The sequence below is a fragment of the Synchiropus splendidus genome, chromosome 1, assembly GCF_027744825.2.
Source record: "Synchiropus splendidus isolate RoL2022-P1 chromosome 1, RoL_Sspl_1.0, whole genome shotgun sequence".
NCBI classification, from domain to species: domain Eukaryota; kingdom Metazoa; phylum Chordata; class Actinopteri; order Syngnathiformes; family Callionymidae; genus Synchiropus; species Synchiropus splendidus.
Genome location: NC_071334.1, coordinates 7,970,962 through 7,990,580, shown reverse-complemented (window position 1 = coordinate 7,990,580; position 19,619 = coordinate 7,970,962). Strand labels below are relative to the sequence as shown.

General features: G+C 42.7%; 1 protein-coding gene across 5 annotated transcripts in view; it reads left to right on the top strand.

The window, feature by feature from the left end:
- The window catches only part of LOC128752236 (SH3 and multiple ankyrin repeat domains protein 2-like), a 145,977-nt gene that overhangs the window by 70,750 nt on the left and 55,608 nt on the right, over window positions 1-19,619 (top strand). For 3 of the 5 annotated variants that reach the window (XM_053853225.1, XM_053853227.1, XM_053853226.1), the window contains exons 10-12: window positions 4,103-4,169; window positions 18,515-18,920; window positions 19,001-19,090. In XM_053853225.1, the coding sequence (XP_053709200.1) occupies window positions 4,103-4,169; window positions 18,515-18,920; window positions 19,001-19,090 (563 nt within the window). The remainder of the gene's footprint in view (window positions 1-4,102; window positions 4,170-18,514; window positions 18,921-19,000; window positions 19,091-19,619) is intronic. The other 2 variants (XM_053853228.1, XM_053853229.1) reach the window with 1 other exon arrangement.

The window sequence follows — 19,619 nt, the reverse complement described above, 5'->3', positions numbered from 1 at the left end:
AATGGAACACTGGAGTATCAGCAGCCACTAGAGCGGCTCTGGACTCTTGTTCTTACTATCTTTATCTCTGGCGTTGCTCTCCTCCTACACACGAGGCCACAAGCTCATTCCAGCAGGTTCGTTCCTGTTCTGTTCGCGCCTGGAATTCTGGGGGAGCTAGGGATCTCAGATGGGAAGCATAAGGCTCACGCCATAGTTGAGTTGAATTCGAACAGATTTTTTTGATCCATAAATGACGGTGTTGTTGATTTTCTTTCCTGTTTTGGAATGAAAACAGATGCTGCTAATCGACTTATCAGTCGAGACTCTGGTTTAGCTTTGCTGTCCACAAGTGCCAATCCAGAACTCAAACGCCCCTGAAAAAAGCTGGAAAAAGCGTAACGTGCGGACTGATCAGCTGACCCACGACGCGCTTTGTAATTGTGTATAATGCAGCCTCTGTATTCAGACGTGTCCCGTTAGCTACATTTACTGACTGTTTTTCCTTCATATTGAGGTGTAAAACCTTTCCTGTCTCCGCACTGGACCGTGGTAGAGTGTCACAGGGGAGGTGCTCGCTCTCCACACCTCTCCTCCAGGGTTTGATGTCCTGTTGTCGGCTGGAGCTGGGACAGGGATGAGGCGAGTCTGGGACAGAGCGTGACTTGGTTTATGACTTTGTCACAGCCAAACTGCACAGAAGCGCACATTCAGAGCTGGACACGCACCGGGCACCTCTTCACTTCTGAAGAGACGTCACTCACTCGGCAACCCCTCCCACATGCAGCGGCCACACACATAGAGGAACAGCGCTCCTGCAGCAGACACTCTACATTCACTCCTACAAAAGCCTATGTTAAGGCTTGGAACGCATTATTTCTTTTTCCATTCATTGTAATCTTAAAAAGCGATTCAGATTTCGAACAAATCGCTTCTCAAACGGCCGTCTGGAACGGAGGTCGAGAACCGAGGTACCACTGTATGGTGATATTTGTGAATCCATGATCATTTGACCTACTGTAAATATCATCCCAAATACAAGACTACTTTTACGCCCTCTTGTGGAATCATTAAAAAATACCCACTTCTTTTTAATTGTGTGTGAGTGAGTGTGTTTGGTTCTAAACCGCATCGTCAGACCTCAATGAATGGATGAATGAGAATTGTGGTTGCTGCCTGCGCAGTTAGTGGTGTGTCTCCCAGTGTCTGTACTTCCTCGCTCCAGCTCTATCTGGACTCTCTAAATGGCCGTTTTCAGGCTTTCAAAAGGATGAAAAATTAATCTTTGTTTAACAATCCATCCTCTTCCAGCACATCATTCCCTTCACACAAGCTGTTCCTTTCACCTCTGTGCTCCTCGCAGCTTTTCATCTTCCCTACAATACCTGATTTAATTTGCTTTCCTTTTTTCGCTCCATTTTCATCAGCGTGCCCCTCACTCATATCTTCCTCACTTCTCTTATCTAAATCCTCCCTCCACGGTCTTCGCCGTCTCCTTTATTCGCCGCCTCGGACTCATTGACTCGACTTTTCAAACGTTCCCATCATCGACAAGCTTCCGCTTCACGCAGAAGGCTGTCCTGGCTGTAAAGTCGAGTTTGATCCTCAAACTCATGGTGTGTTTTTATTTCATTCATTTGTGCAGACTTTACATTGGGTGAGGGACATTCTTAAGGTCAGAGCAGCTTTGAGGAATTCATTTGTTCTCGTTCCTGATGGATGAAAATAGAGGTGTAAAATTAGAGCTCAGTATTACAGTGCATCTATAATAGGACAGCTGTGATAACGCTACAGTACACTGTATCTTGTAATATACCTGAGAGGCGTTCTTGCACATTTCTTTTATAGTAATGGGTTGATGAGGTTTCATGAAACAGTGTCCTGATTTTCAAAGGCCACCAGATGGCACTGTCTGCTGTAAAATGTTTGGACTTGAACAACTAATTCAATGAAACCTCACATCATTTCTAAACTAAGAGCGCCATCTAGTGGCCTCTGGAAATTAGGACATTGTTTCATCAACCCTGCAATACTGTTTCATGATGCCTCATCTGCCATCACCATTTTTTAGATGTGTAGATCTCTGCTTGTGACGTGAATGTTGTCATTCTGCAATACTTTCAGCCGTTGTGTTTTCACTCGAGATTTCAGTGTCACAGCTGCATATTTCATTCCTATGGTTTGACCTCACTGTGCCGTTCATGCTTCGCATGCATTATTAAAGCTTCATATTTTCACTTTCCTACCAGTACAATGCATTGCAAGTTCCAAGTCAGAGCTCTTGACTGTGGCTTTTTATTGCAGTTTAGAGCTATGCAAGTTGTCCAATAATCAAAAGTCAGCAAATTCAAAATGTATCTACTTATGTCCAATAAATACTTGAGGTCTCAAAAAAACAGGTTGTGTACTGCGATTCTTTGACCTAGAATATATTTTTTTATTTATGCATTTTTAAGTTAAAAAGTGAAATTTGGCTCACTGCAATTTAACGTACTTTTAGTACCTTGTGTAAGGAAAAACAAGAATAATAATTGGTTTGCAACATTAATTTATTTTCACTACAGTTGAGGTCACTAACTTAATGATCTTTATTTTTCAAGGGAAATGTATGTACTGTATTACTGCATTCAAGTTGTTTTTAATCTCGTACTTTTGACTCAATTTGTCCTTTTTTAATTAGATTTAAATGTTGAGTAATATCATAAAAGTGTATAAAATATTGCAATATACAGTCTCATAATGTCGTGATACTATTGTGTCATGACCAAATATCGACGTTCGGGGAGTTCTTGCCAATACAATTACAAATATTGCTGCAAACATTTTCAACACAACTCAGTTACATGAACAAAGTGATAAGAAACACCAGTCAGCAGGAGGTAACTCCAGTTCTGTGAGTACATGCGTGGCCCTCAAGCGGACTTTGCTGTTGTTTCATAACCAAAGCCACCATTTTAATTTAGAGCAGCAGCATCAATATTACTATTAATTAATTCTGAATATCCCATACTTTACGTACTATATGTAATATACTTTTAGATTTTCTGGCTCCATATTGAAGGGGTCATGTTTTAATGAATGACCGAGCTGGAGCTCAAAGTTCAAAAGACCTTGGAGATGATTGTGGACTGTGAATGTTGTGGAGGTCGAGCCACAGCTGCACACCTTCTTCACACTTGTGAGGAGCTTAAGAAAGTCCTCCGTCACCTGAGCAAATGACCCGTCTCTCAGCAGATGCAGAATAGCCCGTCATCATCTCCTGCACTTCTGCGTGGCCTCTACAATTACAGGCTACTGCCGAGATCCCTCCATGACCTGCACCTGTCTCTAGGACAGTCAGGTGGGACCTCTCACCCAGGACATCACACTTCCCTATAAGGCAAACAGCTCCTGCTGAAGACACCACAGTGCATTCAGCCATCCACATGTGCCGTCCTCCAAATGTTTTACCCTGTTTTAAAATGTGTTTTTATTTTTAACCTGAGGCAGTAATGTGGACCTCTATATCCGGCGTCTCCACGGCGATCAGAGAACTGGAAGGAAGGATGTGTAGGAGGCGGCGCTGGTGGGCGGTGGAATGATAATGATGTGTTTGTGTTGTGGGTGTTTCTCCAAGCCCATTGGTCGCCGGCTTCCTTCTAAAATCAATTGAAATTGTGGGGCTTGTCCCTGTGTCACCCTCTCGTGTCTCCCCCCCAAGATCCTTATGTCAGTGTTGCATGATGGGATGCCTCTCTCTCTTCTTCATCACAGTCTCTTGGCTTGCTACTGCTAAATAACAGCTAGCTTTCTTATATAACAACAGAGCGCTGGTGTGTTGTCAGGAACAGACACATTTGTGACTCAATGTGGGTCAACACAATAAGGAAGCGATTACTGCCTCCTGGTGGCAACAAAACGAACAGACCCTGGCGTCACTTCACCCCAACTCTCAGGAGTCTCATACATTTCTTATAAGTTCATTTCCACTCCGCCTGTTCTTAAACTTTTTACTTACCAGCTTGAGATACCATTATGTTTTTTGGATCAGTAAGTACAATACTGTTTTTTTTTTCTTCACGTTTGAATTAATGCAATGTGTTTTTCTCTCTTTTTCTCTTTATTTTTGGTTTTTCATTTTAAGGTGGCCATTATTGCTGGGAACTTTGAACTTGCTGAACTCATCAAGAACCACAAACAGACCGATATTGGTGAGTCCAAAAAAAACCAAACACTATTTTCTCCCTCCATCTATCTCATCTTCAATGTGGTGCTCTCATCTCTGAGCCAGGATACATTTCAAATCCCGCCCTGGTTTAATCCCGCCGGGATTAAGTTTGCAGAGTTCAAGAGAACGAGAGTTTGTTTACGCTGGAATAATCTCAGATGATTAGTTTGAGAGAAATGATCAACGTGTCCACCAAGCGGTCGCGCCGCGATTGGTCAGCGCCGCGCCAGCCTCTGGGATTGAACTTTGATTTGAGGAGCCGTCAGCCAATTGTTTCTCCAACGTGATGCTCAGTTGCGTGCGAGCTGTGAGGGATTAACCCTGCTGTGTGTGGGACTTCTAGCAAGTCTTCGTGAGTTCTTGGAGATGAAGTGAAACCTTTCAGGACCTCTTGAATTGGATATTGTTGAAGGAAAAATGATGACCAATATTAAAATGTTTGTGGCTTCAGACATCCACTGGACTGGAGGAGGGGACTTTAAGGAGGATTCAGGCGGAGGACAAGTGTGAAGGAAATCCTTCAACAGAATTTGCCTTGTCTTCTTCAACATTTTTTTGTGGAAGTGGAGGAAAACTTAATCAACGACTAAGTGAAACAAAAAGAGAGCGATTCAGGCTGAGAAACCATGACCTGTTCTGGTCACTTTCCAAGATGACCGTGTGAAATTCCCGGTGTTTGGAGCAGCTTGGCAAGCTGGTCATGCTGATGACATTTGACCCATTCGATCCCAAGGTCGGGCTGATGGGGCTTCATAAAACGCTGCCCTCAGTTTCAGAGGAAGCCCAAGATTTGTGCCACCGAGTGGGCTCTGAAAGTGAGGACCCTGGAGAGGATGTTGGATGAGTGGCTGGAGTCTTTTTGGGCTCCTCTCTGGTGGTCCTTTTTTATTTTCATTCTGCTGTTGGTTATGTGCTGTTTCCATCCCCGTCAATACTTAAACCCAGAAATTTCACCACTGATACTCAAGCCAGACTTTTCCCATTAATTGTCTAGGACAAGTTACTGTCCACATTTCCATTAGAAAAGACCATGAATTTAGTTTTTTTCACACTTAGTGAGTGTCTTTTTGTGTGTCTGTTTGGGCCCCGGTCTTTTACACCAGCGTGACTGTCTCAGCAATGAAAACTGGTTCTTAAAAAACGCTCTTAGCTTGAGGTGGGCAGATGAGGTGTCATGAAACGGTATCGCAGGGCTGATGAAACACTGTCCTAATTTTCAGAGGCCACTAGATGGTGCTCTTGGTTTAGAAATGATGTGAGGTTTCATGACTCAGTTGTTGAAATCCAACCATTTTACAGCAGGCAGCGCCACCTGGTGGTCTCTGTGGAAAATCAGGGCATGTTTACGAAACCTCTTCGACGCATCACGACACATAACTGTCTTCCCTGCTGCTGAAGAGGAAGCAAAGATGATGAGACGTGTGGTCTCTGATATTTTTGTCAGTATACACTTTCCTTGGCGTCATATCCCTTATGAGTCGTGCTATACATGATGATGTTGTGGGAACAAGGTCAACTAAGTGGTCCATTTTTGCGCTCTATATGGAGACAGGCACATAAATCAAATCAACATGGCTGGTCTGGTCTTCTGCGCAGCAGAGAACCTCGTGGGGATTAAAGAGAAAAGATGAAGCAACAAATAAATAAATACAGATGACCAAGAGGATGAGCGGGAGATGGATGAAGAGAATTCTAATCTAATCTAAAGATGTAATCCTGCTGCAGTGGTCCACCAGCAATACGATCAGACTCGGCCAGTCACTCCGTCATCTTCACATCAGTTCTTTGGTAATGGCTTCAGAAGATTCGCTTTTCTCTTTTCGCAGACTTCCACTTGTGTGGTGCTGATAGTGAAAATGATGTGTGCGACGGATGTCGGGGGGGATCTCTCGTATAGGGAAGGGCGAACGTACAAGTGACTTTCCTGTGGATTTAGGAAGGCTTTGAACATTTCCTCATTCACTGGAGCGGCTCTTGTCGCTGCTGCGCACACGTTCACAATTCACTTGGAGCTAAAAAAAGAAACCTAGAAAATCTGACTAAAAAACACAGCATGCGTTTTAATCAGTGAAGTACTGTAAGTACTGCACTGGAATATTAGCCGCACCCACTAAATTTAAGAAGGAAAACAGATCTTGTTCCTACATGAGCCGCAGCGGTTTATAAGGCGCGGGTGCAGTGGTGCTGTCTGCACCATAGAAAATGATCACTTCTAAACTAGATTGGAAAACGGCTAATGACACAAACTGGCCAATGTTCTGAACTGGAATCATCTCAATAATTTGGCAGCATGGCGCTCTTTAGCCAGTAAACATCCATATATTAGCCACGTTGTTGTATAAGCCGCAGAGTTCAGACCGCCAGAAAAAAGTAGCTGCTTATAGTCCGGAAATTACGGTAAATCTACATTCGTGTGACAGTGGTGACAAAATATGTCAAAATAAAAGACAACCATTTTAATAGTTTCCATAGTACTGTGAACCGCCAGGGAGGGACCCACTGAAGTACAGTTGGTGAAGAAAACAATCAACCCGAACAATAAAGCACAAAGTGGCAGCAGATGTTTTTTAATGACAATATGTGTGTGTGTTGGCAGCTGTAAGCCTGAGTAAGAATGATTGACATGTGGGTGTATTAGACCACCACTGCCTGGTGTGATAATCCAGCGCCGAGAGTGTGGCAACCCAACGCACACACTGAGACGCAAGTGCATTCACACTATATATTCTCAGTACACACGTACAGCCCCCTCAGCCCCACCCTCCAGAAAATAAATTATCAGCGTGTGAAATGAAACGCTGACATTATTAAAACTTTATGACATCATATGGTGTTCATGTTGCCATCTGTTGACACGGCTGCTGGGTCAGTGTGTCACTGTCAGTTAGCCAGTAACTGCGGCAATGAGACGCCATCATCGAGCGGCGTCTTCACACCAGCCAACGAATGGTGACTGTACATTACATCATCGAACCGGCAGGTCTGTGTGTGAGCGCGTGCGTGCAGGGTTTGTGTGTGTGTGTGAATGAATGGATCATCCCCCTCTGAGTTGCTTAGCAACACCAAGAATTTGTTTCTTCAAGACGCATCGTACCCGTTTATTGTTAGGAAAATAACCCCATGTTCTGGCATCTTTTTGAGGCACTACTGTATGAACAGTGGGGTTTCAAAATAAAAGCATGTTGACGTCCACTGATGGTCACAATTGCTCTATTAAAATCATTGTTTTGTTAAGAACTGAGCTACCACTTATTCAATTAAAAAGTTATTAATAACTCATCACTTGTTTACAGTTAATACTTTTGGTGACTATATTCCAGGGTAAAATTTCATCAGGCTCAACAAGCCACTATTCAATACTTTATAATGATGAATAACTGGCTTATATGCCTCAAATACACATCAGATGAAGTTGTTTATTTAGGTTAAAAAATGTTCCCTAGTCTCAAGTGTGATGAATTGAAAATAATAAAATGTGCAGGTTTCATCACGGAGAGATTCATGATCCAGCACTGGATAAATAAATTCACATAAATTTAGGAAAACTTCAGAAAAAATAAGAGATAAATGCTTTAATGGTTCGGCATTGTAGAATATGTTGTATGTAAAAAAAAGAGTTGTTTTTGTCCCCCCACCCCGTGAAAAGACATTGAAAAGAAATGCAAAAAATATATATAAAAATGCATTGAATTTCTTTAATAATTACAGTTTGAGATTTACTCATTCTGTCGTCTGATGCAGGTTGTCTTTCGTTTATAGGGTTAGCTGAACCTTCCATAAATAGATTAAAATGGATTTTTTTTTTCTCGATCTGACTCCAGTTACATCATATTCTTCTGTATCTTCGTGGCGCCCATTTTATGTCATTTTTCTCTTGTTTGTTTTTCAACTGCAGACAGTCCTACAGCGTCTCGGGAGGATTTTAATTCTGCACCGTCAGCTGTTTTTTTCTTTTTTTATGTTTAATGCATTTTTCATGAGCACATGTTGGAAGTCTTTCCTCCTGGGGCTGTTAATTACGTTCAGATGATTCATCCTACATACGTTCTCAACATCACTAATGTTATTGCTAACTTCCCATCTCTGGCTTTTTACCCTTTGTCTTTTATTCCTCTGTGTATGAAACGCTCCTCTGTCTGTTGTGTGTATTAAACACTGTTAGATTGAGAGAGTCGAGAATGTAGCTAATGAAAGGAGTGAGAACCGAGCCCTGTGGAACACCACTATTAATGTACAGAACATCAGCTTGGTTAGCAGATATTTGTTTCATGTGACTCTGTGCAATGCACAGTATAAATAATGCCACTACTTCTTCTTTATATATAAATGTCAAAATACATTTCATTGGATCAAAACTGTGATTCGAAATGTAGTGAATTACTTCAGTGTTATTATAAATATTGTATAAATCTTGTAGGAGTTAGTTTTACCAAGAATACCTGGACAATTTCCCCTCAAAGTCCCACTCAGAATCCGCACGTAAAATTATTCCTTTTGTGATTGAAATAATGACCTTGTTACTGTAGTATATGGTTTTATAAAAAGTTTAATTTGTTCTATTGAATCTTGATTTCTGCTCATCAGTTTTACATACCACTCTGTAGCACAAACTACTGAAGAAGATGTCACTGAAGCCCCATGCAGGAGCCAATCTGGCAAGTTACTTATTTACAAGTTATTTATTTTTGGACATTTAGTTTTGTTGTTGGAAACCGGAGGCCTCAGACCGAAATTTCGTTTCCATAATATAGTGATATGTTTTTGTGCAATGACAATAAAGAAAGTCTAAGTTTAAGTCAAAGTCTAAGTTACCACACAATTTGATGTCATTTAATGGCTCTTTTTTGGTGGTTAGAGTGATTTAACCTTCATTTATAGTTATTTTTAATGAAGGACATTTCCGACATTTTAACGTAGGGATGACATTGAATGCGAAAATGTGCCTGGATCTCCCTGTAACCGGGTGGGAAGAAATGGCACCTGAGATGGGAAAATATTGTTTTTCTTCGCAGATCAAATGTGTCTTAATTAAGTCGTATGAACGTGTCAGAAATGGCTTTTTCGAGATGATGGGCAAAGCAAAATGACTGCTTGATATTCATGAAAGTCCATGTATGAAGTGCACAGTAAGAGCAACGGAACGTCTTCATGCCTGCTGCCATTATGTCTAGTATCATTCCAGTCTGTAGTGCATGAGGTGGGATCCTGTCTTTTCACGTGTTTTTCATGACTTACTGTGGTGTGAAAGAGGTGCTCAGTATTTATGCATATTCTTCTTTTTGTCGTCACTTGTGAGGCTCAAATCCATTTAAGATATGAATGGTCTGATTCTGTAAAAGCAAAGTCATCAGGCTTCTCCACATTGGTTTTAATTGCAGTCCTCATATGTTAAAACCAACCTGGTTCTCGGTACTTTATGAATGATGCTGATAAACAAATCCTTAAATTGCTTCCAATGACGGTCTTTAATGGCTTTGGTAATTATTTTTTTTTTGTAGCTGCTAATACATAGAAGAGTTTTTTTTTTTGTTTTTTTTTTTTGAAAATACATTCCCAGAGGTGCTTACACTTGAAATAAAGAACGTTCATTCATGAGCCCTTCAATTTACCAGCTGGTTGAGAACCTTCGGTGGGAGGGAGGCAGGGCTCGCTTTGAGCGTGTCCACGTGTGCGCGCGAGTGTGGAGCTGCCGAGGAGGCGGCGGCTGTTGTGGAAGGTGTGACCGGGATCATGTGCTGTCAGCGCGGCTGCAGCTCCGCGCGCCAGTGACTGTCCGCGGTGCTGGAACTGTCGGACCCACCGGGGTGATGTGACCTACGCTGTCGGATTATAACGCGTGTAAAAATGAAGTCGATCATCAATGCCTTAAAAAAGGAAGGTAAGGAAATCCATCCTTTCATTCTACTTCTAAATAAACAGTTTTAAAGTGTCAACAACTTGAAAGTTGGCGCTCGATCGGTCGAGGAAAGGTCAGTGTTTTGTTATGGACTTCTTAGTTCGAACCCCTGTCATTTAAATGAGGACGAAAATGGTTTAGTTTTTTTTTTTTTTTTTTAGGTCATTGAGCTGGTGACTGCAGCGGAAGCTCCGCGCGCCGCAGAGCGTGGATGCTCCCGCTCCCGCGGTTCAAGCCGGAGCCTTGGAGCTCCGGAGGCTGGGGGGTAGGGCGAGAAACCCGCTGCTGGAGAGCCAAATGCCGGCTTTTATTTTTACATCCGCGTCTATTTTTGGAAACCTTGTCCCGATTTTAACGGCGCGTGCTTATCAATTGTGTAGGTCGATTGCAAAGTGGCGCGGAACCAGGTCCAATTCGAGGATATTCATTCAGCCGTGCTGTTCTGTATGCAGTTTTACATCACCCTGTATTGTTCGCCTATAAGCTGATCTTCATGGTGGCATGCGTTGACGATAGGTTACTGTAGTTTACCAGGTGTTCAGTGAAATCTCAAATGTCAGGCTTCGCACTTGGTGGTTCCCTGATCCGAACAGATTCAAGTGTGATGATAGTTCCATCTGCTGTGTTACAGTACTTTGTGATCACCAAGTCTCCAAACACTCATCGAGTGAATTAAAAAAAAAAACAGAACTTGCAAAAACAGTGCAGCTCATAACCGTGAGTCAATAAAAAGTAAATAATATTTGGTTCCAGAACAAAGATGAAGTCCACATTATTGAAACATGTGATTCATTTTTGCGTCACTAGCTGTCACATAACTGTGTTTTATCCATCTGCCCACTCCGAATCACAGTGGCGTTGCATTGTGGGACTTGAATGGATTTTGGTAAATAAATCCAGAAGCGTTTATAATCACTTTTTTTTTATATACAGAAATGTGATTTTCATATTGCAGTGAATTCTTTTATGAAAGTCAGTGAATGACAAATGGTTTTTTACTCATCCATTTTGGAAGAATTTAATTCTGAAGTTGCCTGACTTCTCTCAGTCACTGAAGTATTTCACTGTACTGGGTATTAAAATTGAATGACAATGATGTAGCTTTGGGTTCCAAATAGTGATGGGTTGATGAGGTTTCATGAAGCAGTGTCCTGATTTTCAGAGGCCACCAGATGGCGCTTTCTGCTGTCAAATGTTTGGACTCTAATTCAATGAAACCTCACATCATTTCTAGACCCTGCAACACTGTTTCATACTACTACTAGTCACTGCTGTGGAGGTTCAACTTGCCACATTAAAATCTGGGAATTACACATTTTTATTTCCCTTTTATTGGAAATTGAAATCTACCAGACACAATTCCTTGGTTTTGTCCAAGGCTGCCGAGTGACCCACCGATGGAAAGTGCACTTCCCTCACCTTCGTTATTAAAACCTTTTGTCATTGCTGCCACATGTGCTTGAATGAAAAGTATTTGCTATGAGCAGCAATAGATAAACTGAATTTAAGTATTTTTTTAAGGCAGCATTCACCTTCATATTCTCTCTCTAGCATTGCTGGCTGTTTAACACACATATTCGCCTTTTCTTCTGTACAAATCTCAGGTTAAGAGTTTTTCAAGTGGATTCATATTGTCTCCATGTAGTAGAAAGGGGTGAATGGCCTGAATGGGTCATGGCTTCCTTATGGACAGCTCATTTGATGGCACCATGATCACTGAACCATCGCTCAAGGTTTTTTCACCCTTTATCTCATTCAAGTCCTGGTGTAAGTGCGTGGAAGGATCATGTAAGAAAACCAGTGTGAGTTAAAGCTTCAATCCACCAGGGGAATTTTATCATTTATTTTCAGATGGGCTAAAACAGGGGTGGCCAACCTGAACAGCTAGTCATGTGACTTTGTGGCAGTATAGCGGATAACACTTGTGTGTCATAAGGTTCGCGTCTGGCATATTGCTCTAGTGTAATTATTTTAAAGATTAATACAATTTGTGTGATCGTCTTCGAAATATCAAGCGGTGTAGATGGAAATTTATTTATTTATTTATTTTTTTACATGGTTCATGCCACCGGTAACGTGGCCCCGGTCTGTGTGAGCAGACTGGAGCGTCTCATGTTGACTCTTCGCTCCACTAAAATAAACTGACTTCACGATGATCAGCAGTGAATGAAACAACATGAAACACATGCCATAGGTTTAGTTCAGGGAATGACAAGTCATGTTAGATCATGGATCTGATCCAAGACTCTCTTCGGCATTGAATGGGGAGGTCTTCAAATTCACAGTCTACAAACAATATTTTGAAATTTTGCCGGAACAGCTCTGACCTTTTCTATCTATTGCATTTCTAAGCGATCATCTCAACAGCAGCCAGTTCGGTTGTGCGGCTCATGAAAGTGGGCAAGGAGCCGCATGAGGCTTGGGAGCCGCGGGTTGGCCATGTCTGGGCTAAAACTAGGGGTGCAACAATTCATTTGTTTTGACTCAAATAGATCAAGATAGTTGGACTATTCATCGATAAAATAATGTGACAGTTACATTTGAATTAACAAAAATGACAAAAACGTAAATTCTGCGCTGAAATGTGATGTGTGAACATGTGGCTATTCATCCAAACATCTGTGGAGTTTGTTGCAAGCGGTAGACAGGTGCATCTACGTTGGGGCGTCAAGTGTGTTGCCGGGAGAGAGCCGTGCTGTTTGGGGCGTCAAACTCGGTATGCAAACTTTTAAATGCAGTCCAGGCCATGGAGTGAACAATGTATATATTTACTGAAGAGCTTTTGAGGGGGAGCAAAAGTGAGAGCAGAACGCAGTAGGAGTCGCTGTTTGAATGACCTGAGGCTCGTGTTAGTGAAGCTTGTGTCAAAACCAAAGTGGGTCTCTCACTCACAATGCTTCTAATAAACCTGCAATTTCAGTTTCTGTATTAAATGTCAAATGTAAAGATATGAATAAATAAATGCAAGTTGAAGAGTGTGTAATGTAAAATCATTTGATTGCCATGGATTAAAACAAATATTTCAAAATTAAAATGACAATATAGAATATCCCTAAATGCATATTGGTCAAGTGAACTGCATCAAATGGACGGTACTTGTCTGTTCACCACCTAAAGCCAGTTGGTGTGAGAATAACAACACCATAACACCTTACAGAAAAGAGGCCCTACTGTACGTCCTTGTATGCATTCACTGCTAATTCATGTGAGGAGAACAGAAGGTGCAAAGGATGTGACTGTTACTGTGTCGGGAAACTTACGTAAGTCAGAAGTAGAAAACCATTATCAAACGACCTTGTTAGCCACAGAGACAAAAATCCAGGTCACATCCTCCTGTTGCTTTGTGTCGGATTGTCATGTGCTCATTCTGTGTGTTACATGTTCGCTGCAAGATTGAGGTGAAAAGGTTATATTCGTGTGACGTCACCATGCTATGGCATCGAAGTGTGACTCTGATTTGCTTTGGCAGTGACATACTGTACTACTAGTAATGGTGCTACAGCGCCTCCAGCCTCAGCTTTTAGTCTGTTTGAAGAGAGATCACAACAGATGTGCCTCCTTAGAGGAGAGGTTCAGCTCAGTCACCAGCCAATGCAAGATTTAAAATCTTACCTTTCTATGGTAAAAGTGATGAGCTCCGCTGCATCATAATTCTGACTGACTGGTTGAGTAACTTTTGTTTCCATTTTAATGTGCAAAAATGTTGGGCAGCTCCGATCAATATCGGCAAATTTATCGGCTGTGATATCACCATTTATGATATTATCACGCCACATTTTTTTTTGTTTTTGGGGGATTTTAAGATGGTATTTGTATTAATATACGATGAGTGATGTTATTACTCTTAAAACTTTACGTCACAATTTTAAAATGTCAAAAAAAGCAAGGCATTTCTCTGGAAAATCACATTACTTGTGACATTGCAGCTAGCCGGGCACATTGGCCTTCATTCCTCAATACTTGCCAACCAAACTGCAATATATATATATATATATATGTATATATATATATATATATACTATTTTTCACCCATGGAAGTTTTCCATTTCTTGAATGACTTGTGTGCTCTGCTCTCTAAAGAGACACTTAAAGAGCCCAGTGATTTTGGACTATTATTTTAAAAATGAATACACTTTACCGTGATCCTCTTCGAAATATCAAGCGGTGTAGATGGAAATTTATTTATTTATTTATTTATTTTACGTGGTTCATGCCACCAGTAACGTGGCCCCGGTCTGTGTGAGCAGACTGGAGCGTCTCATGTTGACTCGTCGCTCCACTAAAATAAACTGACTTCACGATGATCAGCAGTGAATGAAACAACATGAAACACATCCCATAGGTTTAGTTTAGAGAATGACAAGTCATGTCAGATCATGGATCTGATGATGATCCAAGACTCTCTTCGGCATTGAATGGGGAGGTCTTCAAATTCTCAGTCTACAAACAATATTTTGAAATTTTGCCAGAACAGCTCTAACTTTTCCTATTTATCGCCTTCATAAGCGATCATCTCAACAGCAGCCAGTTCGTTGGCGCGACACATGAAACTGTCAAAGAGCCGCATGAGGCTTGGGAGCCGGGGGTTGGCCATGTCTGGGCTAAAACTAGGGGTGCAACAATTCATTTGTTTTGACTCGAATAGATCAATATATTTGGACTATTCATCGATAAAATAATGTGACAGTTAGACTTGAATTTACAAAAATTACAATTACAAGTACGTAAATCCTACGCTGAAATGTGATCAAACGTGGCTATTCATCCAAACATCTGTGGAGTCTGTATTGTCACCTCAAATGACTGAGCTCAGCGAAGAAACACCAGTGGATGTGTAGGCATGTATCTGTGATATTGTCCTCTCTGGTATGAAAAATACATTTTAAAAATCACAGACTGTACATTTTGCTGCAGCACATGGTGTAGAGATGTATATGGAAGTGAGAAGTACACGTTATGTGAGACGCAGGCGAGTCTCATTTCAGTTTCCCTTTGATCTCTAACATGCACTCGTCCTCATATACGTGCTAAAAACTCCCAGACAACGATTAGCAACAGCCAAACCTGGAGTTGTGGAGTATTGATTGACAGCTGAGTTTAATAAAGAGTGTGACCTTAATGCAGTGAATGAAAGGCGTAGCGATGTAAAGTCGCTCCCATAAGGTTCCTGATATTCACCGGCCTGGTGTCTCCTGAAGGTGCGACCTCATTAGCTGCCTCTCCTCGCGCGTCATCAGCACATCACTTGTCTGAAATGTTGAAGACGTTGGACTGCGGAGTCGCTAATGACTCAGCTGACTCTCGGCCCGATCGGGAACATACGGCTGGATGATGGAGATGCTCGGCCAGTTCTGCAAGCCGCCGAGACGCAAGGCGATAATGACTCCGCCAGCAGTTCCTCCTGCGTTGTGTTGGGTTACAGCCTCACAGGATGTCTGGGATGTGGCCTTGGGCTCGGTGCAGCGGGCGCCTGCTGGGGACGGTGGTGGTGGTGGTGAAATGGAGGCCTGAATCCACTGGGAAATCACGGCGCTGCTGTAGGAGTGGAACTCGACTCCCTTTAATCTGATCATCATATTAATGACAAGAAATGAGCTAATCATGTCAGAGTGTGTGCGCAAGAGAGCGCTTCACCCAGATGTGTGTGGAGGGCTTCGTCTAAATTTGGGCGCCTGGGTTTTTGATGCCTTTTATTTATAAATCTTTTAGATTTCATCTCCAGTCGTTGTGTTTATTGTGCTGGATTTCATTTGCAGCGGTGCGTTTAGACAAGGCGCCGAAACACACGCACACACACACGCACGCACACACACGCAGGACAAGTACTGACATGCAGAAGCAAACAGATAGTTCAGTCTCTATCGGTGTCAGCACCTTTCATTCATGTTAGAAGGTCAAAAATGGATGTGGACGGGCCATATTTGAGGGTCATATATACTGTAGAAGACTGTGTGATGTGGTGAAGGTTAGGGACCAACTTTTACCAACTCTATTTTTAATGCCCATTTTTCTAACAATCTACTGCCAAAAACACACTTGGGTTGAGAGCACAGTGTGGAAGTGGCTTGGAGCAGTGGACCCCAACCCCCCGCGCTGGGGATGGGTGCTCTTGGCTACCATCCCTGTGAATTTGAATACTGTTGAACTATTTAATAAATATATATTATCTATTGTAATGACATGTATATTTAAAAAAATCTTATTAAAAATGCCAAAAAAAGAGTAGTGAAATCTAACACTGAATTCATGTTCAGGGTGCTCTTGACTACCACCCCTGTGAGTGGTAGTGAGTGGAGAGTCTGAGTGGGCACACAAATATGCAGAGGCCTTCATACTTCATTCCCCCCGGGCCACGTTACCACGTTTATCACGTCTGCGGTGATAAAAAGGTTGGGGACCGCTGGCTTGGAGTGTGTTCCATGAACAGCTTAGTCCTGTTGACACCATAAAAATGAGATCAGGGGCCCCCCTGCTGGTGAAGCCAATGGTGTCATTTTTTTCCTCTTCGCGTCTGATCCCTGCACCTGGGTTTGGATGTCCGCCGACTGGAATTGTGTTAATGCCATGCCACAGCTCTGTTTGTGTTGTTATTTTCATCCCTATATTGATTGTGTGTGACTTGAGGACCCTTGGCTTGACCGTCTCCCTCTCCAGCATGGGACGTCACCACACATGTGAACACACTCACTCCACTCAATTGACATGGAGTGGAGTGATTCCTCACAGCAGACGTGTTTGTGATTAAGCTAAAGCCTAGCATGCTAAATGGCTGCAAACTTTGGAATGGTTTCCATAGTTTGCCCAGTTTGCAGTCAACAAGCACAACACCTGATGGGGAGGAAATTTGAGCAGAAGACATGGATCAGGAATTCTAGCTCAACATTCATATCGGCGCCCGGTATGATACTGGATCACCCCTTTCCCCATTTCCAATGACACCTAGAACAACCAAACGCAACTTCAGTTCTCTTACTCAGGAGCTGACAGTACTGCGAGGAGTAATACCTGTGTTGTTGTTTCCATGTAGATACGGGAGGTAACCTCCTGTGATGCCCTAGAAATGCAGCGTTGGTCGCCACTTAGATATTGGACTTGTTCTGTTGGAAAACCAACCAAGGTCTAGCCATGTAGAGTAGCTTTAGAATTCGCCCCACATGCAGTCGTTGCCCCCACATTTTCCAAGCATTAAAATAAGTAAAAAGCATTTTTTTAATTTTTAATTCCAGCCTTTATAAATATATACAATTTTGAATTTTCTAATCTCTCATGTATGAATGTGATACAGGTCAGTAGGAACAAAACTCGCTACTGCTCTAGTGATATTTTTGTTCCGCTCCAAACTCTGCTCTCACATGATGAGGTTCAGGAAGGAACCTCACTTTCGAAGGAACGAAGACCTCACTTTTGGGACCGTCCTGATTCAACTGGTCACCCTAAAATACGTGAAAATACAAGTTAGCCAAGCCATGTCATCCATCCTCATTTAGACATCAGTCACTGTGGCTTCATGTCAGCAAACACACTGAAGTGCTTTCCACAAAAATAACACTGAAAAACTTAAACAGAAATGTTCTATAAAAATGCGCTTTATTTCTTGGTATTTGCTACTTGAGACGGTAGACTGTTGAAGGTATCCACTACCGTTTTGTGCCTGCATAAACATTAAGTTGCCCAAAACTATTTGAGGATTAAAAAAATGCATCCTACTGTTGTGTGATGTTTTACAGTGCATGCATAATGACCCTGCTAGCGTGTCCATCCTTAACCACGCACATTGCTTCCCAATTTGGTGACTCAGATTGCACGTTTTAAATTTGCATTTCTGCCTCCCAGAAAACACTTGGTGGGCTGTAAATGCCCCGAATTGTGTATTAATTCCAGCCGATGAACCATCTTAGGCATGTACACTAGTTGCTCCTGTGAGAGATACAAACCCTTGAGAGCCCTCTTTAGTCATGCGCTGTCTTCAAGTTGTGACGACTCCAGGTCCCAGAACAGTACCTTCTGAATAAACTTTTAAAATCTGAACTAACTTCATTTGTGATCCATGACGTATTATGTAAACATACTGTTGGTTGGAACTCAACAAGCCTGAAACCACCAGGCTTTCTTAGATGGTTGACTTTAATTTCCCTATAGAAATGACTGGTTCCTTACATATGAAGCAGAAATAGATCTACTTTTTTCCCCACAAGAGGCGCGACTAGAGGTGGTTCTTAGACCTCGTATTGGTGTCACCTTGCCAGCTAGTGGAGGTATGGCTGTAGCTCTAGATTTTAAAGAATCATCTGAGAAGATCCCACTTGTGAGCCTAAAAAAAATTCAAACTACTCAGCACATTTTGCCAGTTGGGTGGAATACTAGCTTTATCCAATGAGCCAGTGGCAAGACCACCTTTCACGTGGACTAACTCTCACCTTGTTCCTCCGCAGTGCCTTTCCGGGAGACTCCTGCGTACTCCAAAAGGCGCCGGGGTCCCTCCTCAGGCAGTGGAAACGCACAGTCCCCGTCCTCTCTCTCGGCCCCTCGAGTCCTGTTGCGCTCCAACAGCGACAACAACCTCACGGTCGCTCAGTACCAGCAGCACAGCTCACCTGGACACTGGGCCCCCCAGCAACAGGCTAAGCAGCACCCGCAGCGGGCACCCCAGCAGGGTCATCCCCAGTCTGGCTCATCAGCATTGCACCGCAGCCTGTCACCCCAGCTGCTCCAGCAGATGCCAAGCGGCAGTCCCAATGGCAATGTGGTGGTCCGGACCATGGGGAGGGGGGCACGCAGCCGGTCGCCATCCCTCAGTCGGCTGGGGGACGAAGCCCGACGAGCCCAGCGACAACCCAGGTGAGTGCAGAGCAACACTGTATAAGCGACCACTATGAGTTATGTTATGTTACACGGCCTGCATGCATTCTTTCCTACAGTATAGAAGAGTCCATCAGAGGCACTACAGAAGCTAGAGTAACCGTTGCCATGGAAACTCGCAGTCAAACTACTATAGCACCTTATTCAACGTATGTGGAATTGCACATGTAATGGCAGCAATTGTGACTGGCTTCATGCTGTCTTCCATTGAACCTTCAGTTTTCCTCCCTTTCCTTTTTTTTTCAAACACAAACCTCCTTTTTCCTCCACTATAGTTTCTCCATCAATTTCTTCTCTCATCTTCTCAGTTGTCATCGCCTATCTCCTCTTTTCATTCCGTCTTCTCATCTTTATTTGCTTTGCTTTTTCGCTGTTTCTTCCTCCTTTCTGATTGTTCTTTTTATTTATTTTCTACTTCCTTCCTCTTCCTCCTCCTCCTCTTCCTCCTCCACCACCTCTGCCTTGTTGGCAGATGGACATGTTTAGCACCAACACCACCCACACTGAACAAAGTCAGAGAAAAGAAGCAGTGAAGAGGGGATGTAAAGACAGAAGGATGAAAGCCGGGGTACAAAAGGATAGACAATAAAAGTATGGAACAGTGGGGAAGAAGAGAAGAGTTGATGGGGGAGCACAAATGTGGGCGGACACTTCAGAACAGTTCATGTCTGTTGCCAA